Genomic DNA, 26,474 nt, shown 5'->3' with positions numbered 1-26,474 from the left:
AAATACTAATATCTTAAGACATATGAAATGCTATTTGTTCATAAAGCATGCATCAATTGCCCTTTAGGATGAACAATAGTGAGAAGAGCATGAAATCAGTTCTCAGAGCAGTTGTCACCACTGAGAGATAGATAGTTTGATATTAATGTTGTCTCAGTCACCAAGAGAATAATTCCCATTGTCCATATTTCCTACATCCTCCCTTGGTCATTCTATTTTGAAAGGTTCTCATCATGGAATTAACAGAAGAATCTGAGTCTCACTCAGGATAGTGTTTCTTAGATGGTTTTCTTATAGTCAATATTTTGACTTAATTTTTCAGGCACATGTAGACAACCAGTCTGGCTAACATTCCTCATACTGACCTTATGACTGAATGAACTGGCTCAACAGATAGCCTTGATTTCTGGAACACAAAACTTTTTCCGTGATTTTTTTCTTTCTCCCTTCTTTGTCCTCTACTCATCAAGTTTGCTTCCTTCCTTTTCCGGTCCTTCCTTTTTGAACACACAGCCTATACTTCTTAAACTGTGAGCTCCATGGAGGTAGAGACCATGTCTATCTCCTTCCTTGCTCTACCTACATTGCCTAAATAGATAATAAATAATGATTAGGTAAGTAGTAAAGTTGGAAGATTGTATCTGGAATAAATTTAATACATATGCTGACAATGACCAAAGTGTTCTGAGCCCTTAGTATGAATATCACATGTCTAATTGCAGTTTATTTACATGGAAAGTCTTCCCAAGCAAAATATTACTTGTATTTAATTGTACACAATTATCTTTTTTCTTAAAAACAAATTATGTGGAAATGGGATTGCAAGAAAACACCGGGGGTGCTAAAAAAATGTGTACAAGTGGACACTTGGTCAGAGTTGCTCAAGCAGTTGCTCACCATAATCAGAAGTGTCTGAATGCTGATGGTGACCACTTTGAGCACCTCTTGTAATTGCAGAAGTCAAACGTGACTTGTATTCATCTTTTGTTATTGGTATGTAGTGAGTACTACAATTTTAATAGTTTTCCTTTCTTAAAATGTGTATACATTTTTTTGGCACCCTCTGTATAATTCCTTCAGATAAAATGGATCCAGACTTTAAGTTAAGTAGATTGCATTTAATTTGAATGAGAACTGACTTCCCTGCTTGGTTAAGTGTATCCTTCTCTTCCTCAAACATTTCAAGAGATAAGAGAACTCAGGCTCAGTCATTTTGAAATACATGGGCAATTTCTCTTACTTTAGCTAATTTAGTTCCTTAGTCCTTTCCCTTTAGTTGACAACTGAGGGTTGGAGCTTTGTTGATTTCTTATCCACTCTGCCCAAAAGCTACTGTTCTGTGTGAATGACTAGAGAACTTTGGAATTGTCCATTTTCATCCCTAAGATCATTTAGTTGTCAAATCCCAGAGTACTAGCAAAATTTTTTTCAAAATCTTTTCAAAGGTAAATGTTAAAGGGAACCTAGTTAATTTAGGTTTCCTAATATAATTACCATTCATCATTTAAATCAATCAATTGATTAACTGAATTACTTTACTTGTATATAGAGGTTATAAAAATATAAGCACAATATCTGTGAAATTTGCAATAATTATAATTTTCTTTCTTTCCCTATATAAGAAAGTACATTATTACGAGGCATCTCTGTCTACCCCCAATCCCATTAGGTGGGTGGCAAACTTGATATTCCAACTAGAGGTGTCCCAGTTTCTGCCAATTTGGAAAAGCCTTCATCATTTTGTTTTGTTTTCAGTTCTGTATTTTTGGCGATATGGTCAATCAAATTGAAGGTACAAACTTCTTACCAGAACTATTGTTTCCTTTCAAGGAAATACCCTTCCTTTCCCCTTCCTCAATTTGGTTTCTAAGCATAGGTGAAAGTTCAGTAAACCTTATACTATTGGGTGGGAAAAGGGGTCGATGGTATATATGTGGGTACTTGCTCTTGATCCTCAGAGGCCCCTAAGGATGTGCCAACTGTCCTCCTTGGCTACTGGGCAACCCGCTCGCACCTGCTCACCACAAAATGAGGAATCAGTAATCCTTTCTGATCCCTGAGTTTTAACCTTTCCCTTCCTGAATCTCTGAAGAAAAATTTCCACAAGCACAATTCACGTCTTTTTCTTGGCCTTTTGCTGGACCTACTGGTCTCTCCCCTTCCCCCTGGGCTCTCACTAGTGCTACAGACCCCAAGTCTTAGACATGTAATTCATGTAGCCACGGGCTCAGGCTACTCAACCCACAGCCTTTGGCATTTTGAAGAACTCCTTTCTCTCTCAACACAATTCAGCTTCCTACACTGTTACTTCACTACAGTCTAAATATAAGGGCATGTCTGGGGTCCTATGCAATGACTTCTTGGTTTCAGACACCATCTATCCTTTTCCTAAAGTATTGAGACTCATGGATTCAATCAGTGAGGAGTCATAGGAAATTGTGATTTCATGGGAAATAAAAAACTTGGTTGAGACCAGAAAATATGACTAAGCAACTAAAAAAATTAGGATACAATATTTTTCAAAAATCTTTTAGAAGGCACGATTGACCTAGCAATAAAGTAAAACATACTAGAGACCCAGAGCGGTAAACAGTGCTGAAACAGGTTATCTTGAGGGAATTTTCCAAACTCCAAGGAAATTCTGCTGCCACGCAGGGGCAGGGCACATGGGAAAATTATCAGGGTACAGCCAAGGGGGGAAGTCAAGACTTCCCCTCTCATAAAACAAGAATCACAATAGGATAAATGTCATTGACAAGGAAACCAGAGAATACCGCTCCAGGTGGTTGCCAATAAAATAGACCATGTCAAACATTTTCTCTGTGTGGAAGAGAACACTAAACTTCATACCACAGACTGACCCTCACTTAGAGTATAAAGACCTTAGGTAAAGATGAAGAGAAAATTAATATTCTGAAAGAGAAATGTCTGAAAATATGATGCAAAAATGTTTTTCATAAAGAGACAAAAAGAAAAAGTATGAAAGAGAGTTTAAGAGACGTAGAGTTCAAAATGAGAAGGTTTAACATACGTACAATCTGTTTTCTATAAGAAATGGAGTGAGAAGATAATAGGAGAGAGAATACTTGAAGAGATAATGGGCGATAATTTTCCAGAAATATTGCAAAATATCAGTTCACAGATTCAAGAACCTCAAGCAGGAAAAACAAAAAGAAATCCTCTCTGACACATACTACGGTAAAATTAAAGGATACCAAAAAGAAAGAAAAGATTTTAAAAGTAATCAGGGAGAAAAGACAGAATAGCTGACTCCTCAACAACAACAATGGAAACTAGAAGTCAGTGATGATATCTTCAGTTTGCTAAGTGAAAATACCTTACATGAATGAGGGCAAAATAAAGACATTTTCGGATAAGGAAAAACTGAGTTTGCTACCAATAACTGAAAAAAGGGTATACTTTTTTCAGGGCCAAGGGAAAGTAACCCCAGTTGGAGGGTCTGAGAGGTAAGAGGGATCTATAAGAAGAAAAAAGAAAACTTATGGGTGACTCTAAATAAATATTAACTACATACAACGTTAATATCTTGTAGAAATTTTTAAAAGAAAACATATGACAATAATGATGTATAAGTTACAAATCAAATTGAAGTTAAAGTATCCTAATGCTCTTAAGTATTTGAGAGAAGAATACAGTAAATATACCTGTTCATTTCATATTTTGATCATTTACATATGCAAGTTAAAAAGCTCAGAGTAATAACAATAAAAACAAAGAGAATGGAAATTGAGGACATAATTTCCAAACTAATAGATGGGAAAAATATGCGAAAAAAGTCAACGTAAAAATATAAGAATGAAGAAAAAATTTAAACAGAGAAAAAGCACAACAAATAAAAAGCAAACAATTTACATTTATCTGTCATTATAATAAATAGAACAGACCAAACCCTTATTTAGAGATAAAGATTGGCAGACTATTTTTTAAAATCAACTCTATGCTGATTATTGGAGATCCCCCTAAAACAGAAGAATATAGAAATATAGAAAGTAAAAGAATAATTAGAAGATAGACTAGGCAAATAACCAAAAAAAGCTGAAATATTTCTATTAGTATTAGATAACTGAGACTTTTATAAAGTTAGATTGAGTCTACATAATGATAAAAATTTCAATTTACCAAGAAGATAAAATGAACATGTGGGTGTCTAGGAACTAAATTTCAAAATACATAAAGTAAAATTTGACAGACTATAAGAAAAAAACAAATTCATCTCCATTATGGAAGACTTAAACACATCTTTCTAATTAATTGATAGAACAACAGAATTAATTGATCTCTTGCAACAAACTGCAAATCAAAAGCTACATGAAAATTTTCAAACATTGACCACATCCTGGGCCTTAAAATAAGTCTCAACAACCATATATTATAGTAAGCAATACAACCTCATTAAGTTGGCCACTGGGAAGAACTGGCCACATGTAGGTAAGCTTATTCCAGAGAGGATTTTCAACTCTGGAATGTTTCCACTGGTCTGGCTTACTGGTCCCTGCATGTTTTAGGGCCCACCTAAAACGAAATAAAAGACAAAAAGGAATTGAGCAAAGTAAATATCACTTCAAAATATTCATTGAATACTTCTTAAGAACTAGGCAAAGAATGAAAAACCCAAATCTGATTATTTACTGTGTACAAGAGACACAAATAAAAGTAATATCAAAATGAAAAAATATATTTTTTTAAAATCAGGAGAAATTGGCAAAGTTATACTTGACAGTGGAATGTGAGACAAAAGGCAAGTTAGGGTAAGAGTCATTTTATAATAACAATGACATAAATAACAGTACTAACATAGAAAAACAAGCAAGAAAAACTTTTTAGACAGGCAAAGAGAAACCAAAGCAGACAATAAATTTTGATCTACCGGGTAATTTTTTCTTTAGGTAACAAATAAGATTTTAAAATATCTGACTGCTATAACTAATAAATGTAAACATGACCATTTATTTATATATATTGTAGGCTGCTAACAGAAAATAGGTAGGTCTTCTTCAACAATTCTTGGAACATTTCTAATATTTGCCACACACTAACAAAGTAAACGTCAATACAGTTTTAAAATGAAAATTGAACAAGCCACTCTTTGTGACAAATGATAGAAGAAAATTAGATATAAATGAAAGTTTAAAATTTACAAATTCAACCACAAGATAATTTAAAAACATGTTCGCTCTCCCAAAATACTATTATACCAGATAGGAAAAAAAAGTGAAAAATTAGAAAGCAACAAAAATGACAATCATGAAAACTTAAAAGACACATCTAGAATTAAAGTCAAAGATAAATTCATAATGTTAAATGCTTATTTATTAAGAGCTAAATAGAGAAGGGAACTTAATAAAGCATTGAACTCCATAATTTATTTTAAATATAACTATTATATATATAACTGTTTCATGGAAAATAGATGAAAGGAATTCATATTCAATTAGAATAAATATTTTAGAAAATAGAACATCAATAGAATGGTTGAAAGAAGTGTTTTTGAAGTAAATAAAATAATAAATCTTTTTTATATAAATCTAGATTATATAAATCTAGATAATAAAAATATTAATACAAACCAAATGGGAAAATTAGTTAAATATTTATTTAGCATAGAGAAGATTAAAAGAATATATTATGCATGTGTATGTTAATAAAAGCAAAATTTCTGATAAAATACATGATTTCTTTTTAAAAAAAAGACCTCATAGATGTGAAATAGAAAACAGAAAACATGCCCTTGCTCATATAACTTCACAGGTCATGGAACAGACCATTTTTATGCTGTAGAGAACATTTTAAACCATAAAGATATAGAAAACTCGCCAATCCATTCCATGAAGGGGAGATAATAATAAAGTCAGCAGCTGATGATTTAAGAAGTAAATGCAGCCATCTTACTTAAAATTAAAGATGTGAAATTTCTAAATGAATGTTAGCCAATAAAATTTAACATTATGGCAAGAGAATAATCACTATAGCTAAGTAATACTGAGCCTAGAAATAAAATGATGGACACTTATTAATGTAATAAATCACTAATTAGTGAATGAGAATACGGGAGCAGCCTGTCACTCCTAATTTGCTTGCACACGTCATGATCGTCTGAGCCTGAAAATGTTCTGAGATTGCCCAGCCCTATCAGAACCACCTGCAGTATTACTTATGTTTGAGGGCTCCGGTGTCCCATACACTGACTGACAATTCTTGGGGCCTGAATGCCAAGGGGTGGTGGTGGCAGGAAAGACTTGTGTTTACAAACATGGAACCTGCAGGGCTGCTACTGTAGCACTCGCTGCCTGGGCTCTGATCGAAGGTCAACGCTTCTGCCTGTACCTAGATCCTTACCCTCCTCATCTAGGACTGTGTTCCTGCCTTGAAGTCTTATTTGTCCCGCCCTTCTGGGTCATTCCATCTGCATAATGTCTGACAGCTTGATACCTTAGACAAGTAAAATAAAAACAACTTTCTCTATACCCCACATCCACCTCCTGTTACTGCCTGACTTCTTTGTGCCCTTTCACAGAAAATTCCTTCAAAGACTCATCTCTTCTTCTTCTCCTCCCTTTTTCTCTTAAACCAATTCCCATTAGATTTCCATCTCTGAAGCTCCAATGAAACTGCCCCATCGGGTTTAAACATTATCAAAACCAAAGGTCATTTCTTCAGATACAACTGAACGAACAGCAGCGTCTAACAAAGGCTCATTCCCTCCTTCTTGAAACACGTTCTTTACTTGACTTCACTTGACTTCCATGAAACCACTTTCTCCTGTTTTTCTCCCTTCATGTTAGTAGCTAAAATTGTAAGTCTCCTTTGGTGCCAGAGCGTCTCAAATAAATGTTATGTAAATTCAGTATCTGCCACATCAATCAAGTTTTTAGATGGCCATTGGTTTGATGCATGCAGAGATATTACTGTAAGGTAAAGGACAGATTGTTGATGAAAAGATTCATCCTTCTGGTTGCAGCGCCTATATAACTCCAACCCATCAGGGTGTCTTTAAAAGGAGCTGGTCAAGTTCAACTTACACTGTTAATAAACATTCACATGGAGCAAAGGCCATGAGACTGCAGAGTTCCAACACAGCATGAGCTTTTATGCAAAAGCAATAGACCTCTTGCTATTCTGTTTTATAAATGAAGAGCTGACAGATCCTCAACTCTAATGGCACCAGCAGGCACAGCTACAATGACTGTACATGTGCATAACAAATTAAAACTTTACAGCATCAGTAAGGACTCTTGGAATCTTAATTCCTGAAAGCCAGCACTAGATGGAGACAGTGATTCGTGCAATACTTACAGGCAGCCTTCTTCTTGCTCCTGGAGAACTTATGTTTATTTATTGTTTCCCATTCTTCTCTTTAATGTGGAAAAGGGTGTTATTAAACAATTTGTATTTATAATAGAAACATTATATAAAACAAAATATTTCAGGCTTTTAGAAGGACCTCCTTGAAAACACACACACACACACACACCCTACACAGTAGTCAAATAAAGTTCAAAGGCAAGTTTATTTATTTCAAATAATGTCTTTATTAACCTTGCCTTTCCAATAAAGGCAAAATTCTATCCAGGACACTTCGTGAGTATCTACCCCCAGGCATAGGAATATGACCCAAACTAAAATATCCTCCTGGATATATCTGAACCTAAAAGATCAAAAATTAGGATCATTCTTCAATACTTTGGTTGACAGTTACCTCCTCCCTTAAAAATGAAGTCAGGGATTAACTTCAGTCTTGTCAACGGAGCCATGGCTCCACCAGAATGCTCTATTCAATTAATCTGATAAGAGAATGGGAAACAAAAACACTTTAGGTAGTATTTTTTTGGAGTCCAGCGCTTTTGATGAACTTTGGCGTTGCGGCAGGCTATGAGAAATTGTGCTAGACTGCACGCACTGTAACAGAAAGGTATTATTATGCACTCTTGGAAATTAATAGCAAAATAAAAGCAAACCTAAATGTGTTCCAGTGAAAGAGAAATTGTCTTTTTTCATGTTCTATTAGGTCACAATTATATTGTTTTCAACAATGTAATGAACATAGCAAATAAAATATGATACAATATACAATTTGGATCTGATACAATAAATTATAAATACCCTGGCAAATTTCCATTTAAATCAGCAGTGTCTAACAAATATGCATGCAAAAATTAAGAGATTCACATCCCGCAGCCGTCAAAGAAACTTTTTCTTCACACTATGACCTATTTAGTTATTTAACTGGTCACTTTTGACTTTTTAAGGTTACCTACGCCACAAGACTAGACCACTTAGAGTTCATCTATAATTAATTTAAAATTCTATGATTCCTTAGAAACAGTGAAAGCATGTTATTCATACAGAGCAATAATACATTTCATACATGGATTGATAGAAATCAGTTTGTAAGACTAACTTTAAGTACCTCGTCTCTGTAAAAAGAAAAGGAGAAATTGCTCAATTGCAAAAATAATAATATAATAACTTCAATGTGATTTAATAATAGCCCAACAAATTTCCATTGAAGCTTTCTAAAGGTCTAGTCCTCTAGACAGGGAAGAAAACATTCCAAATCAGGAACTACGCATTCAGGCTAATCTTAAAACATTATTTAAGGGTTAAAAGATTACATAGATAGTTGGAAACCTGGGTCCATCAAATATCACTCTCTAGTCTTCTACAAGTACCAGTGTATGAAATATTTGAGGCTACATTTATTTTGCTTTTTAAAAAGTTTTTATTAAATTTATTGGGGTGACATTGATTAGCAATAAAATATAGGTTTCAAGTGTACATTTCTGTATTACATCATCTATATTTTGCATTGTATGCTCACCACCCAGAGCCAGTTCTCCTTTCATCAGCATATATTTAACCCCCTTTGCCCTCTTTTACCATTCCCCCTAACCTCTAACCCTCTGTAACCACTAAACTGTTGTCTGTGTCTATGAGTTTTTATTTCTTTGTTTGTCTTGTTCATTTGTTGCTTTCAGTTTTATATCCCACACATGAATGAAGTCATATAGTTCTCGACTTTTTCTGTCTGTCTTATTTCATTTAGCTTGATAATCTCAAGATCCATCCATGTTGTCGCAAATGGCAGAATTTCTTCTTTTCTTATGGCCAAGTAATGTTCCATTGTGTGTATGTAACACATTCTCTTTATCCAATCATCTATTGAAGGACATTCTGTTTCCATGTCTTGGCCACTTGTTCTCAGCAATGAACATATGGGTACATATACCTTTATGAATAAATGTTTTCAGATTTGGAGGGTAGATACCCAGAAGAGGGATTGCTGGGTTGTATGGGAATTCTTTTTTGAGGAACTTCCATATTCTTTTCCATAGTGGCTGTACCAATTTACATAATCCCAAGCAGTATATGAGGGTCCATTTTTCTCCACAGCCTCTCTAACAGTTGTTATTACTTGTCTTGCTGATGGTAGCCATTCTAACAGATGTGAGGTGGTATCTCACTATGGTTTTGATTTGCATTTCCCTAATAGCTAGTGAAGTTAAGCATTTTTTCATATATTTGTTGGCTGTTTGTAAGTCTCCACAGGAGTAGTTTCTGTTCATGTCCTCTGCCCATTTTTTAATTGGATTGTCTTTTTGTTGTTGAGTTGTATGAGTTCTTTATATATTTTGGATATCAGCCCCTTATTGGAGGCATTGTTCAAAAATATCTTTTCCCATTCGGTTGGTTGCCTCTTTATTTTGTCAATGGTTTCTCTTGCTGGGCAGAAGCTTTTTATTTTAATGTAATCCCATTCGTTTATTTTAGCTTTTACTTCCATTGCCTTTGAGGTCAAATTCATAAAATCCTCTTTGAACCCTAATGCCATAAGTTTAGTACCTATGTTTTCTTCTATGCAGTTTATTGTTTCAGGTCTTTGGTTTAGGTCTTCAATCCATTTTGAGTTAATTTTGGTACATGGTGACAGACAGCAGTCTAGTTTCGTTCTTTTGCACATGGCTTTTCAATTTTCCCAGCAGTGTTTATTAAAGAGACTTTCTTTTCTCCATTGCATGTTTGTGATTCCTTCATCAAAAATTATCTGCCCATATTTATGTGGTTTTATTTCTGGGTTCTCAATTCTATTTCACTGGTCTTTGTGTCTGTTTTTGTGCCAATACCATACTGTTTTGATTATTGTCTCTTAGTAGTATAAATTGAAGTCAGGAAGTGTAATACCTCCAGCCTTGTTCTTTTTTTCTTGGGATTGCTTTGGCTATTCAGGGTTGTTTGTGATTCCATACAAATCGGATGATTTTTTGTTTTTTCTTGAAAAAAAATGCCATTGGGATTTTGACGGTGATTACAATAAATCTGCTTTGGGTAATATGGCCATTTTAACTATGTTGATTCTTCCAATCCATGAACATGGAATATATTTCCATTTCTTTGTGTGTTCTTGAATTTCTTTTAGTAATGTCTGATAGTTCCAGTGTATAGGTTCTTCATATCCTTTGTTAAGTGTATTCCTACATATTGTATTCTTTTTGTTGCAATTGCAAAATAAATTTTAGAATTTCTTTTTTGAAATTTCATTGTTAGTGTGTATAGGAACGCAATGGACTTTTGTGCATTGATTTTCTATTCTGCAACTTTACTGCATTTGTTTATTATTTTCAATAGGTTTTTTGGTGGAGTCTTTAGGGTTTTCTATATAAAGAATCATGTCATCTGCTAAAACTGACAGTTTAACTTCTCCATTCCCAATTTGGATGCCTTTTATTTCTTTCTCTTGCCTGGTTCCTCTGGCGAGGACTTCCAATACTATGTTGAATAACAGTGGTGATAGGGGACATCCCTGTCTTGTTCCTGATTTTAGAGGTAAAGCTTTCAGATTTTCACCATTTGGTGTGATATTAGCTGAGGGTTTGTTGTATATGGCCTTTACTATGTTGAGGTACTTTCCTTCTATACCCATTTTATTAAGTGTTGTAAATCATAAATTGATGTTGTATCTTGTGAAATGTTTTCCCTGCATCGATTTTGCAATTTACACTGAATATTAAAGGTAAATTTAATAGTTTATATAAACAATTGTTTTTAAGATTTAAACTTTAAATAACGGACCCTAACAAAAACAAGACACTGAAGACTTTAGTGTTATTAATTTATAAAATTCACACATATCAAGTAACTTTTGCATATTAATATTACTCTGCTTTATTCCCAGAATATTTTGTACAAACTAAAAAATACACTTGGTATTTGTTCTTCTGTCTTGTATATTCCCAATTGCCCCCTCTCTTTACATTATTTTCATAACTAACAAATTACTTAAGGCAGATCCTGGGATTTAATGAAACCAAAAGGATAAAAGAGAGAACTCTATGCTCATGTTTCCATCTTGCTTAACTAGGAATTTCTGAGACTGAGAAATCATTCCAACAATTACACTGAAAATAATTCTTATTTCACAGTAATTTCCATCATTTTATATTATATCCCTCTCAGCTGAAGATCATTAATTAAGCCTATTAACACAATTCAAAGTTGTTGTTTTTTAAGATCAATTATGAAATATGGTAGAAACCTATAGTACATTAATGGTAATTGCCAGCAATATGTATGTATTTTTCTAATCTAGAAAAATAGATATACAGATGGATATAAAGTCAAACCTGATATTTCTTGCAAGTATGCTTTTTAAAATAAGTCTTTAACCTGTTCTATTTTGTTTTGTTTTTTCTAGTTGATTCAGCTTCCTGGTTATTTAGCTGCTGGATACATAGACGTAATCTATATTCAGCACTAAAAAACTATCATTATGTTTCATAGAGATTTTCTTGTGTAAAAGCAAAGCTCTCTTTGCAACTCCAGTAAAATCTCTATAAATTTGTAAATAAAAGGAAATAATTCTTCCTTCAATAATACTTACTTATGGTTGAACTCCATGGGATCATTGAATCCTTGAATCTGTTTATCACCTATCTGGGCCTGATAGGTTAGCTTTGGTATCTCCGAACTTTGGGGGATCCACTACCTGAAGATTCTGTATCAATTTTTGTGCAAATAAGGCAAACGAATAACCATCTATTTTGTACCTGCTCTCTGTCCCCAGCACTGTGCTAGGCCCTACAAGAAATCCAAAAGAAGTCAGAGAGGGTTTCTGCCCTCCAGAAAATTATAGCATTTTAGGTAAAAGCAAAAGTTACATACCTGGGAAAGTTTTTGAAAACAATCTGAGACAATATGTAATGGAAAAAATGGCACTTTCAGTAAGAGTTATAACAGGTAGACCTAACAGAAAGAGAACATTATGAGCTTTTATTATGAAAGGAAACTGTTGAGAGAGGGGGAAATCCTTGAAGGAGGCATGGATTTTGTATACATGAAGAATAAAGAATTTGTAATAGTGAAAGGGAAAAAGAGAGATGCCATTTCCGGAGATGGAAGAAGAATACAGTCTTTTGATATTATATAATAACTCCAAATTATATGGTTCTTTTTTAAATTATTTTTTTCACTTACAGTTGATATTCAATAATATATTAATTTCAGGTGTACAGCAAAATGGCTACACATCTATGTAACTTATGAAGTGATCCCCCCGATAAGTTTAGTACCCATCTTATACCATACATAGTTATTACAACATTATTGACTATAATTAAGAACATATGTATACATTGCTTAAGAGAACTGGTAACCAAAATGTATTTTATATATAGCTAATGGCTTCTACTTATAGATCTTCTATAAGCCTGTATGATGACTAAGCTATATGATACCACTATTTGGTTGTCCTATAAAGTCCTTAAATTCAATATCTGAATGTATTTTCCCTTCTCTTCATGCGTGTCCTAACTCACTGAGGGGCATAGTTACCCAGTAAGAATTTCATTCCCAACACTCTCTTCTTTGTTAGTATTCATATCTTTTTAATTTCTGTGCACTTGTAGTTATGTCACCCTTTCCATTTCTAATATTGTTTATTTTTGCTTCTCTCTTTTCCTTTGATCAATCCTCCCAGAGATTTATCCACTATCAGTGTCTTCAAAGAATCAACTTTGGTATGTTTTTGATTCTGCTCTTAGGTTTATTATGTTCTTTCTTTTTTATGCCAATTTTTTGTCCTATCTTCTTTAGTTGCACATTTAATTCATTAATATTCAGCTTTCCTTTCCTTTTTTAATATAAGCACTTAGTAAATTTTCTTTTAAGTTTCATTATGCAGTCGCTTTGTTATCATTCAGTTATAAAAATTTAATAATACACAATTTAGAATTCTGTGTGTGTGTGTGTGTGTGTGTGTAATATCTTTTTGCTGTTAATGGCCTTGTGGTCAGAAAACATGGTCTTCACATTGACCATATTTTGAAATTGTTTGACACCTACATCATGATCCACTACATAACTTATATGGAACCCTGTACCTAAGAATAAGAGAACTTGAATTCTTCTCAAAATCTGAAACATTAACAAAATACACATTTCTTAAAGACCCAGAATTCTAGCTAGAAGAAACAGTGATTCACATCTACAGCTTTCCATTTCCCATTCTCAGTTATGTCTGTCTAGTCAACTCTTTTGCTCCAAGTAAAGCACTTCACTATTTAAAGCTCTTGATTGCCTCTATTTATCCACAGCAGGAAAGAATAGTTATGCCCCAAATCAAATCTCCCTTCTTTCAGTAGTAATAGATTTTCAGATGGGCGCATGGCTACCCAAGGACAAGATTTCCTTGCATCCAGGTGTAGCCATGTATCCAAGTTCTAGCCAAATAAGCTGTGAGCGGATGTGACTCACAGACTTTATCCATAAAGCAATTGGACACGTGTACCTCTTGTCCCTTTTCTTCATCCCACAGGCTAGGAGATGGCAAGAGCTGGAACGGCACTTTGGACCCATAGGTAGAAGCCACATGTTAAGAACGGCAGAGCTGCCAACCAGCTCTCTGTACCATCACCTTCTCTATAAACATTCATGCAGAAAGGGAAGCGCTTCTGTATAAGCCTAAAAGTTTTGGAGTGTTTGTCACAGCAGTTTAGCCTACATGCTGTCTAGTATGATCTTGGTCATTTCCATTGCTCCAGTTTTTTACTTTTTCCTGTGTGTCCTCTGAACCTTTTCCCGCTTTTCTCTGTTACTCACCTCTGAGAAACTTTCATAAGTTGATAAACTCAACCGTTGCCACCGTTGATAACTCATCTCTTTCCTAATTCTCATTGCTGCTTTCATCAACTCCTGCCCTGTCTTTTCCTTGATGTCTACACATCGATTTATCCAATGGTCACCTTCTCTGATTTCTTCAATAAATGCCCTTAGAGGCAGTAAATGATAACTCTTCAGAAATACTGGCATTAAAAAGATGGACTAAGATGGTGCCGTGTAGTTTCCCAGGGAATTGTAGGATGTATTTTAGTCACCTACATCACTACTCAGGATAGGTCCAAGGAGATTGGCAGTCATGACGAAGTGAGTGATAGCTTTTTGTAAGTATTTCCTCTTCAGAAATATTAATATTTCCCAAATGCTTTTAAGGCTTACAGATTGTTATGAGTGACACTTTAGTTCTGCATCAAACAATGATCCCCCAAAAAAGAACAAGCAACTGAGAGGAAAAGAACACAGTAGAGTTTCCAAACGAAAAGGACAAGAGCAGCTATCTAGAGAAAAGAAATGATAAGGTATGAAAGCACTAGAAAAAGAATACATATCAATAGGAAGTCCACAAATGTAACCAAATTACAACAAGGATCTTTTGCCTAAAGTCGGTCTTCGGATGCACCATCTAACATATTTACACATTTATGTGCTCTGTGTCAGGGATCCAAGGTTGAGAATGCAAAAAAAAAAAAAAAACACACAAAAAAAACTGTTTTTGATCAGCAATTAGTAGAATCCACCACTATGAAAGGTACAGATATAAAAGGCCAACTCTATTTATTGGGGAATACTAAAAAACAAAAAACGTATATAAGTGGGCCTGTATAATTCAAACCCATGTTGTTCAAGGGCCAACTGTACTTTCTTAGGCTAGAAATTTAGAAATGTAATTATAAGTCAAAGAATATTAACATTTAAAATTCTTGATGCATACTGCCATATTGTTTTTCTAAAGGGATGCTGTTGATTGGAATTCTTCTTTGTAACAAACATCATCAGGACAATATCAATGCTCGAGCCATAGTGTTTAAAATTACTTAACTCTGATTTGGGAAGTGACTGAAATAAAAATAAATTCTCTAGTAGTTATATGGGCACCCACATCAATTGTAGGTGATCTACCTTTCTAACATGGATCTAAAGACTTAGTGAGACCTTCGCAAACTCGTCTGGATTCAGTGCTTCTATAACATATACTGGAACTTTTAAGAAGGCAGCACCTAAGATGTAATCAACAATTTTATTTAATCTATTACTTCTCAATGAGGAAAATGAGGCTCCAATAAGACTTACCCTGCTGGTAACAGGAAGAACTTGGAGTAAACTCAGATCCCTACACCTCACTGCATCATACAAGCCACATGGGAAAACATCTCTTCAGACATAAAGAGCCTTGAATGCTCCAAAAGTAACATGGTTTGTGCAGTAATTTTAACAATTCAGTTCAAGTATGACTGTCAGGAAAGAGGTACCCAATAAATGTTGAATAAACTGTTAAAATCAGGATGTGAGATGGTCCTCTCTGTGTTCTTTTACAGAAAAGGTGAGTTTTCTCTGATAGTCGAGAAGCAACAGCAATTTTCCATAGTCTTTGAACCCCTTGAAATGGTCCTTTATATTGCCTTCTAATGTAGTGTGTTTTTCACATGAAACTCTTAACAAACACTCAAGTAAACAATCCTACATTTGTCACAGTGTGATATGTGGGTGGCATAAAATTCAGTGGGAAAAAAATTCAGTGTATAAAAAATGGGTCTATTTCACTAGACTGTAAGTTTCATGGGGATTCGGTCTTGCGTTTCAGTGCATCTGCAGTTCCCAGAATAGCATCTGGCACAGAGCCTGTGCTAAATGAACGGTTGTAAAACGCACTAACCACAGACCTGGGCAACCAGGGGCCCTGCCCCGGGCCTCACTTTTGCCTTCCTCCTGCTTCACTCAGTGGGCGAGGAGTCCATGGAGTCAAGGGGAAGAGTCCACCTGAAATCCACATGCCTTTTCCCCACTTCTAGACAATTCTCTGAGACCTCGGGGTTCCCTGGCCAAACAGCCCCAAATTCGCTTCCAGCGGCTGGAACAGCCTCTTCCCCAACTCTATCTTAATTGCAAATCATGCTGCCAGGTGCAGTCCCTAGCTAGTACTGAAAGATGGCCAAGGGACAGCTCTGTCTGGGGTGGGACAGAGATTGGACATGGGGGCTGGTGTGATTACCTGTGCAGGTTGGATGGCCATTGTGGTGATGGCCAGCAAAGCTGGGCTGGGTGAAAAGCCCAGCTTTTCACAGCTGGGCTGTGAAAAGAAAGTGGGTAGGCCATGGGCACTTGTGCTTTTATCCCAACCCTGCAAATTTCAGTGGAGGCTTGGTTTAATAAATGGATGGATGGAAGAGTGGATAGATGTATGGATGGATACATGGAAAAATTAATGAATGAAAACAATGCCCTTACATGAATCAATGAAATATACCAGGGAAAGAGAAATGAATGAGGACACCTGGGCTTTCCCAAAGATTCTGATAATAGCCAATTTTGTCAAGTTGGACAATGACCTCTTTTAGTGCCTTTAATGATCCATCACAACAGTAACAACATTGTCCAGAGAAATGGTGACTGTTCATGAGATATCTTAAAGTGGCCAAAAAGGTGGTTCTTTAACTTTTAGTCTAAAAATGACACAAAACGTAAAATTTTAAGATAAAATTCTCAATTAAATGAAATTTTAAAATGCGTTACTCAACACATGCTCACTCGTAATCAAAACAGATTCACACTTCAATGATAAACGTCCAAAATTCACAAATACAAAGCACTTTCTCTTGTCTGGACTCTACGTGGCAGAGAAATGGCACCTAGAGGTGCCTACCAGGAATTTGTCAGCAGAGCAGAGTGGTGGAGAGCAAGCGGTCTGATGCCAGACCCCTGCGATTAAATCTTGGCTTCACCTCTGACTGGCTGGGTGACCTTGGGCATGTCTTTTTGGAGGATAATGAGAGATCCATTTTTGGGGGTTGTGATAAAGATAAAATACATCACTATTTGTAAAGGAACAGAACCACATCCAGCTTGTAGTCAGCACTCTGGAAGGCTGCTTTCCAGAGTTAAATCTTACGTTATTGTTAAATAACATAAACGGTGTGTGACCCATAGTGTTAGCTATTCTTACTATATGCCAAATTACATCTAATCTCCAAAACAGGCATGGTCTCTTAAGTGTTCAATTTAAATTTTAAATGCTGTTCTCTAAGGTAACTACAAAGCAACTCTGGTAATAACAGCAGATTTCAACCATTTCAAAATATTTTTAGTGCATCGCCACAATCGATTTGGGTTAATGTAACATTCATTCAGTGGGAGCTGTGTAAGTCAGGCAGGGGAAAGCCTGTGTTTTAACTTTGTCTTCCCTGGCTAGTGAAGATGTGTTTAATGTTTCAATCATTTAAAGTCTATGTTAAAGTTATAGAATAATAAGAAAAAATCTAATCAGCATCTGTGCTCAAATGCTGCATGCAAACCGCATACTGAGAACACCAAAGCAGTTGGAACACAGGAGCCAAAGAGAGCTACCCAAAAGCAAAGATAAATGCATTGCACAAACTGCAATGATAATAATAATCATAATAATAATAATTTCTTTCACCCATGTTTTAGGGTGAAAAGTGACATCACTTATACCTGTATTTAAGAAAATTTTAGGATTTTGTTATTTTCTTTAAATAGCTAAACAGAAATTCTTAATCTTCAATATTCACATAAATTACATATGTGTAAAATCACGCATGTTAATGGTGCAGTAAACGCAGTCCAAAGAATTTCCATTTTGAGGGTCTCACAAATAATTTCTATTTTCCCCATCATTAGTATTACTATTATTTTTCTTAAAGCACTTTTTGTTAAGAAGACACTTTACAGTTTCTTCAACAGTGAGTTACAGTTACATGCCACTGAACAAAAACCTTCAAATTTTAACATTACAACTTTAATGGGATCTGTGAATATATTATCAGAAGTGTCAGCAGCACAATGAAATTAAGTTAATGCACAATATACACCAAACTTCATAACATTGCCTCCTTTTTTCACACGAATCAGACTGATTTGAAAGATAAGCATTTGTTTGAAAATTAATAACAACATTCTTTTGTTTCATTTTATGCAGCTTTAAGAGCTAAGAAGCCTTGGGAATTAATTGCAGGCTTCTAATAAACACAATGATGTAATGACGTATTTCACATTACTGGTTTATGTTTGATTCCAAATAAATTGCAGATTTTTTTCTGGTGTGATACTAAAACAATTACCATTTTGCAAAAAGGATAATTAATCTGCAATTTTTTCACATTAGATCATATATCTCTAAAGAGTGCCCACGGATTTGATAGTCTTCAGCTGCTGTGTATTTATTTTTCATTTTTGCTACTGATGTACCGCCCCATCACCGCTGACATTTAAATGAGTGAGTATTCAACACAAATGTGATCATTTGTACAGCATCCAGTGCGGCCCCATACTGAGATGATTGCTTCTGGGAGCCATCCACGGGTTCTCAAATAGGGGGAAAAAGCCAGGCAAAATTTTATCAATTTACATTTTTCTGTGATTAATTTTTATGCAAATAAGGGCCCGACCGTGCTCCCATCTCACCTGAATCATTCGGATCATCAAAGACAAATTGAGCATTACTTATTTAAAAAATAGGCTTTAAACTACTCTACAGCTGTGTTGGAAAATGCTAAGAGCGGGGCATGAACTTCTCTAATATAACAGGAATAGATAAGAAAATGTCTTTATGTGCATTTTGTACACAATGCAATAAACATGGAACTTAATAAAATAAAATAAAAATGTATTTGCTGGTCTTTGTAAATAGTCAGCAATGGAAATGACAGTGTATGAAGCAACATTTCTCCAGCTTCTGAATGCACAGTCAAAAGTGTTTCCCGTTCAGCAAAAATACTGTTACAAGTCTTTGCCAACTTTCCATTGCTTCTGGATGAAAGTGTCTAATAAATATATAGGGAAAACAAAATGTCACAGAATGACAAATCTTCATTTGTGGTTAGGGGTTTATACTGTCAGTATTATGTTGTATAAAACTGACAATAGCACTTTTAAGTTTATGCAATCTGTTTCTAAATTAGCCAAACTTCCATTAAAATAACAGAATTACTTAGTTTGCATTTGGAGTCCATTAGAAATTATAAAAATCATATTGGATTTTTTTTCAAATAATAATATTCTTTAGATTTATGAAGTACACATAAAGATGTTTTCCATGATATCTGGAATCAAGCTAATGGTCTAATTTAGACAAGTAGTCACAGCTTACAAATGCTAGCTCAGCAGTAACTAAGTTCAATTTGCTATTATTTAGGAAAAGCTGCTTTTTCTCACATAGGATCTTTAAAAGTGTCCTTAGAGTTTTATATACATGACTCAGTTATCAAAATCTTCCCAGATGTCTCTCTCTCGTGAAAATAATCGACAGAGCAGAAATAAATTGTTGACAATTCTCTGAGAATGGAAACAGACCGCAGGGGGTAAAAATCTGGTTATCTGAATGGGCGATATAATCGAAGGTTCAGCTAAGCTAAGGGAATTTCAACATAAACAATGCTCTTATTTCCAAGAGTGGATTCTCCTTTATATACAATAGTGGAGGAATGCCAATCCTTTCCTTACTGCTGTGAGAAAAGTGCTGGACAGGAACAAGATTAGAATCTTAAAAGCTGTCCTGGGGAGCTAAATTACTGTGCAGTGTACAGGTGAGGAGGTAAAAAGAGCAAAAATAAATGGAGTTTATTCCATGGTTTTTAGAGTTTATTTCACGAAGACAGAATAAAGATATCTAAATCCATAGTTACAGTCCCTCCATGTGAGACGGCTCTGTGTGAGTGTGTGTGTGTGTGTGTGTGTGTGTGTGTCATGGGCCTCCTCTCTTCCTTACCAACAAAACTATGCCATTCAACACCATATTCCACACACACAAAAAAGATTCCTGTTTATATTCTCACTGTTGCACTGCAAAAATCACCTGAGAAAAACAGGTGCTTCTCTAACAAAAACTCACTAATGGTAGCCTGGTGAGCAATTGATGAGAACTAGAAGAGTAAGCAGATTCATACAACTCTTGACGCACATACACATCTGTCTAGTCTGATCTTTGGGTGAGTCGGTTTGAACTGGCCAGCACAGAATGTCATCTGTTGTGATTCAATCAGAAGTGGAAGCAATTTACATAGTTCATAATCTGGACATTTCATATTCTCAAACAAAGGTGGGCATAAAGCACCTCAATCCCCAAGGATTTATAAACTTGACTTCTGACTCTACCCAACAGCTGTTTGGATGAAAGCAGGTCAGCTGGCAACCACACAGCTGTTTTTCTCAAGTCCAGGATAGCTGCCCGTGTAATGTGAAAACCAGCTTGTCTCTCACAAAAGTAAACTGGTACCTCCCAAATGACAGGGGGAACTGCTTCTATATGTGTCAACTGAGTACATTTGGGGATAATGGGACAAGGGACTGGAGAAGGAGAAAACCTTTAGGATGAGTAGTCACAAACTTAGGGAAGAAATAAAGTTCATCCTAAAAGGAGCAGGAATCCAGGGTCCTGGTGAGCATCATGGTCTCACAGCCCACGCATATCACCTTGGCCACATCTTTTTCATACCAATCAAATGGTCCCTCCTTCCATCTGAACAATCATTCTTTGGTAATCACCGCAAGGAAGGGGACACTGACCCCATAATTTAAATGAAAAGCATAATTTGGGGATTCTGCTTCCCAAACCTCAAAAACATCAGCATAGGAAACAAAACCACATCACATCTTGGCAAAAATTGTGAATCTCCTAGATTTTTGGGCAAGAAACCCTACAAGGAGAACCAGAAATTAAGAGAAAACTTCAGCATGATGTGACTATCATATGTGAACAGTTCCAGTAGAATGCATTCCTTCATTTCAGTTTCTGAATTTTAAAATTAAAATACCTGTAAATACCCCCAGAATGATTATCTTTCTTTTTTTATTATAAAAATAATATCATCATATTAAAACATTAGAGTATGTGGGTTTCTTTTTTCCCATTTATAGCATGCCTACTTATGCCAGTTTTTAAAATTGAACTATCATTTACTTAGAGAAATGTGCAAATTTTAAATGTCTAGTACAATGACTTTTTACACATGTAGACACTTGTGTAGAAGCACAACCTCAAAAAAGAGCTCGAGTATTTCCATCCCCTCATTTTACTCTCATTAGAATTATACAAAGTATTAATAAGGTGAAATGGGGAAATGAGGCTCAGATAAATTATCTGCACAGGTCAGATAAGTGACAAGGCTGAGTTTGAAGCCCAAGATCATCTGACTATAAAGACCACTTCCTTTACACTAAGCCACAGTAGCTCTAGCAGACGAAAAGATAATGAGAACATGGTAATCAACATTTACAGAAATAAGTTCCAAAACTAAATTATTTATGTATTTATGTATTTATTTATTTATTTAAAATGAATAGTAAGAACATTGGTGAAACAGTTTACTAAAATTGATATTCTGATATACTCAAAAATGCCAATCCTTTTGCAAACATCAAAAAATGTTTGTTGCAGCTCCAGCAATCATGTCCATTTTTCAAACATCAAGAAGAAAAAAGACAAGGGTAAAAGGTACCTGCCAAATTCTTTAATTAGTAGCTCTAAATAGATTTCCCAAGAATTTCACCTAATGACTTCCACTTTTTATATCACAGGCCACCTATATTTGCAGTAGAGGCTAGGCTATTTAGTATTTGGGCTAGACCTATTACCACCCAGGATAATAAAAGAAGAGGGAAGAATAAAAGTTTGGCAGACAATTAGTAGTTTCTTTTCCAGGAAGAGAGAAAAAATGATCCTTTAAGCACTTAGGCTAATAGAAATCTAAGAAGCTCCAAATATATATAAGAATATAAACAGCTCTGCTCATAACCAGAAGTAATTGCCCTGAAAAATACCATTAAAAAAATGGTGTTCTTTCTGAAGTGACCAGTGAAAATAATTCTTACCGTATTAAAGAAAAACAGGATGTCATTTTATATATATGTATATATATATATATATATATATATATATATATATATATATATATTCATTTAGAGAAAATTAAAAATATAATTGGATTCATACAAATAAATATTTCTTGAGTGTCCACAATGCCAGGAATTGTTCTAGGCACTTAGGATATAGCCATGAGCAAGACAGAAAAGTTTACTGCTATTGTGGAGCTTATAACTAACAAACAAATAAAGAAGGTCTGAAAACAGTAAGTGTTATGCAGAGAATTAAAATATGTTAACATGACAGAGTGACCATGTAACTAATTTATTTGGGGTTATCAGAGAAAACTCTTAGGAGGCTACAAGTAAGTTGAGATATGTATGACAAGAAAGAAAGACCTATAGGAAGTTCATGGCATGGGAAGAGTGTTTGGAGCCAGAGGAACAGCTGGTGCAAAGGCACTAAATGGGGAAAAACAAACAAACAAACAAAAACAAAAAACCCAACTTAGTATGTTCTAGCAACAGAAAGAGAGATAAGAGGCTGCAGCAGACTGGGGAGGGGACATCAGTAGTTGTAGGAGATGAGGTCATAGAGATGGGCAGGAACCAGACCATGTAGCATTTGGCAAGTCAAGATAAGAAGCTGAGATTTTATTCTAAACATGATGAGGAGTGTTGATGAAAATGGCATTATCTGAGCTTCACTTAAAAATAACAACTGGCTGTAGATAGAGAATGGACAGTAGGGGAGCAAAAATGGAAGCCGAAAGAACAGTTAAGAATCAACTGCTGTAGAACAGATGATGATGACCAGGACTAGAGTTTAGTAGAAGTCAAAATAAATTGATAGATTCAGGATCTAGGTGTGGAAATAAATGAACAGATTCATCAGTTAAACTTGAGGATAAGTTAAGTATTGGGATGGGGTGATGACAAAAAAAGAAGTGAGATGTCCAGGTGTTCAGATTAAGGACATGGATAGATGGAGATGACTAGAATAGGAGCAAGAATGAGTCAACAATGAAATCAAGGAAGAAATCAAAAAATACCTTGAGACAATGAAAATGAAAACAGAACAACGCAAAATCTATGAGACATATCCAAAGCAGTTCTAAGAGAGGAATTCATAGCAATACAAACCTACCTCAAAAAAACAAAACAACAACAAAAACAACCTCAAGTAAACAATCTAACTTTACACTTAAAGGAACTAGAAAAAGAACATCAAACAAAGCCCAAAGTGAATAGAAAGAAGAAAATAATAAAGATCAGGGCAGAAATAAATTAAACAGAGTAATATATATATATATTTTTATAATATATATAAATTTTTATAATATATATAAATACATATATATATTTTTAAAAACTCAATGAAACCAAGAGCTGATTCTTTGAAAAGACAAACAAAATTGACAAGACTTTAATCAGATTCGTCAAGAAAAAAAGAGAGAGGGCCCAAATAAACAAAATCAGGAATGAAAGAGAAATAACAACTGATATCACAAAAATGCAAAGGATTATAAGAAAATATTACAAATAAATATATGCCAAAAATTGGGTAATCTGGAAGAAATGGATAAATGCCAGGAAACATATAATCTTCCAAGAATGAATCAAGAAGAAATGAAAATCTGAACTGAACAATTACTACTAATGAAATCGAATCAGTAACCAAAAAACTCCCAAGAAACAAAAGTCCTGGACCAGATGGCTAAACAGGTGAGTTTTACCAAACATTCAAAGAAGAATTAACACCTATCCTTCTCAAACTATTCCAAAAAATTCAAGAAGAAGGAAAGCTCCCACATTCATTTTACAAGGCCAGCATTACCCTGATTCCAAAACCAGAAAAAAGTCATTACAAAAAAAGATTATAGGCTGATATGAAGACAGATGAAAAAATCTTCAACACAGTATTAGCAAAACAAATTCAGCACTACATTTAAAATGTCATACACCATGATCAAATGGGATTTATTCCTGGGATGCAAGGTTAGTTCAATATCCATAAATCAATTAATGTTATACACTATTATAAACAAAATGAAAGAAAAAAATCATACAATCATATCAATAGATGCAGAAAAAGTGTTTGACAAAGTCCAGCCTCCATTTATGATACAAACTCTCAGCAAAGTGGGAATAGAGGCCACATAATAAAAACTAGATACGACAAACCTGCAGCTAACATCAATGCTCAATGGGAAAAGCTAAAAGCGTTCTCCTTAAGAATAGGAACATGGCAAGGATGCCTAGTATCATCACTTTTATTCAACATAGTATTAGAAGTCCTAGCCACAGAAATCAGACAAGAAAAAGAAATGAAAGGCATCCAAATTGAAAAGGAGAAAGTAATCGTTATTTGCAGAGGACATGATACTATAGAGAACATCAAAGATTCCACCAAAAAGCTATGAGAACTGATAAATTTAGTAAAATAGCAGGATACAAAAGTAATATTCAGAAATCGGTTGTATTTTTATACACCAATAACAAACTATCAGAAAAAGAAATTAAGGAAACAATCCCTTTTACAATTGCATCAAAAAATAATAAAATACCTAGGAATAAATTTAACCAAGGAAGTAAAAAAGCTGTACTCATAAAATTACAAGACACTGAAGAGAGAAATTAAAGATACAAATAAATGGAAACATCATGTTCATGAATAGGAAGAATTAATGTAGTGCAAATGTCCATACTGCCCAAATCAATCTATAGATTCAATGCAATCCCTATCAAAATATCAATGGCATTTTTCACAGAACCAGAACAAATAATTTTAAAATGTATATGACCCCAAATAACCACAGCAATCTTGAGAAAGAATAACAAAATTGAAGGTATCACACAACCTGATATCAAGCTACACTACAGGGCTACAGTAATCAAAACAGCATGGTACTGGCATAAAAACAGACACGTAGATCAATGAAACAGAATAGAGAGCCCAGAAATAAACCCACACCTATATGGTCATTTAATCTATGACAAAGGAAGCAAGAATATACAGTGGGGTAAAGAGTCTATTCAATAAATAGTGTTGAGAAAACTGGACAAATATATGCACACACAAAAAAAAGAAATTGGACCACGTTCTTACACCATATACAAGAATAAACTCTAAACGAATGGAAGACTTAAACGTAAGACCCAAAACCATAAAACTCCTAGAAGAAAATATAGGCAATAAACTCTAACATTGCTCTTAATAACATTTTTTTCTGATCTATCTCCTTGATCTAGGGAAACAAAAGGAAAAATAAACAAATGTGACTACATCGACCTAAAATTTTCTACAAAGCAAAGGAAACCACCAACAAAACAAAAAGACAGCCTATTGAAGGGGAGAAGATATTCACCAATGATATCTCATAAGGGGTTAATATCCAAAATTTATAAAAAACTCATATAATTCAACACCAAAAAAATAAATAAATAAAAATTCAATTAGAAAATCGGCAGAGGATGTGAATAGACATTTCTCCAAAGAGCACATACACATGGCTAATAGACATATGAAAAGATGTTCAGTCACTAATCATCAGAGAAATGAAAATTAAAACCACAATGAGATATCAGCTCACTCCTGTCAGAATGGCTACCATCAATAAATCAACAAACAACAAGTGCTAGGGAGGAGGTGGAGAAAAAGGAACTCTTATGCTCTTATGCACTGTTGCTGGGATTGAAAATTGGTGCAGACACTATTTTTCAAAAAATTAAAAATAGAATTACTTTATGATGCAGCAATTCCACTTCTGGGTATTTATCCAAAGAAATCCAAAACACTAATTTGAAAAAAATAGTTTTCAAATTATTTTTTGCCAATTGCAGCACTATTTGCAACTGACAAGATATGCAAGCAACCCAAGTGCCCATCAATAGACAACTGGATAAAGAAATTGTGGTACATATATACAGTGGAATAATACCTGGCCATAAAAAAGAATGAAAACTTACCATTTACAACAACATGGATGGAACTAAAGGGTATTATTTTACGTGAAATAAGTCAGACTGAGAGAGACAAATACCATATGACCTCATTTATATGAGGAATCTAAAGAACAAAATAAATGAACAAACAAAACAGAAACAGACTCATACATACAGAGAACAAAGTGATGGTTGCCAGAGGACAGGAGAGTTGGGGAGCTGGGTGAAAAAGGTGAAGGGATTAAGTACAAACTGGTAGTTAAAAAATAGTCAAGAGGATGTAAATTACAGCACAGAGAATATGGTTGGTAATGTTGCAACAACTATGTATAGGTATGGTTGGGGATCACTGCATAAATTATATA

At 34.7% G+C, this 26,474-nt stretch overlaps 1 protein-coding gene across 1 annotated transcript in view; it reads right to left on the bottom strand.

The window, feature by feature from the left end:
- The window catches only part of DCDC1 (doublecortin domain containing 1), a 383,234-nt gene that overhangs the window by 70,250 nt on the left and 286,510 nt on the right, over positions 1-26,474 (bottom strand). The window contains exon 21 of the mRNA XM_081062445.1: positions 4,410-4,533. Within this exon, the coding sequence (XP_080918571.1) occupies positions 4,410-4,533 (124 nt within the window). The remainder of the gene's footprint in view (positions 1-4,409; positions 4,534-26,474) is intronic.

The sequence above is a fragment of the Rhinolophus hipposideros genome, assembly GCF_964194185.1.
Source record: "Rhinolophus hipposideros genome assembly, chromosome: 10".
Taxonomy (NCBI): Eukaryota; Metazoa; Chordata; class Mammalia; order Chiroptera; family Rhinolophidae; genus Rhinolophus; species Rhinolophus hipposideros.
This window is presented reverse-complemented; position numbering and strand designations above follow the sequence as displayed.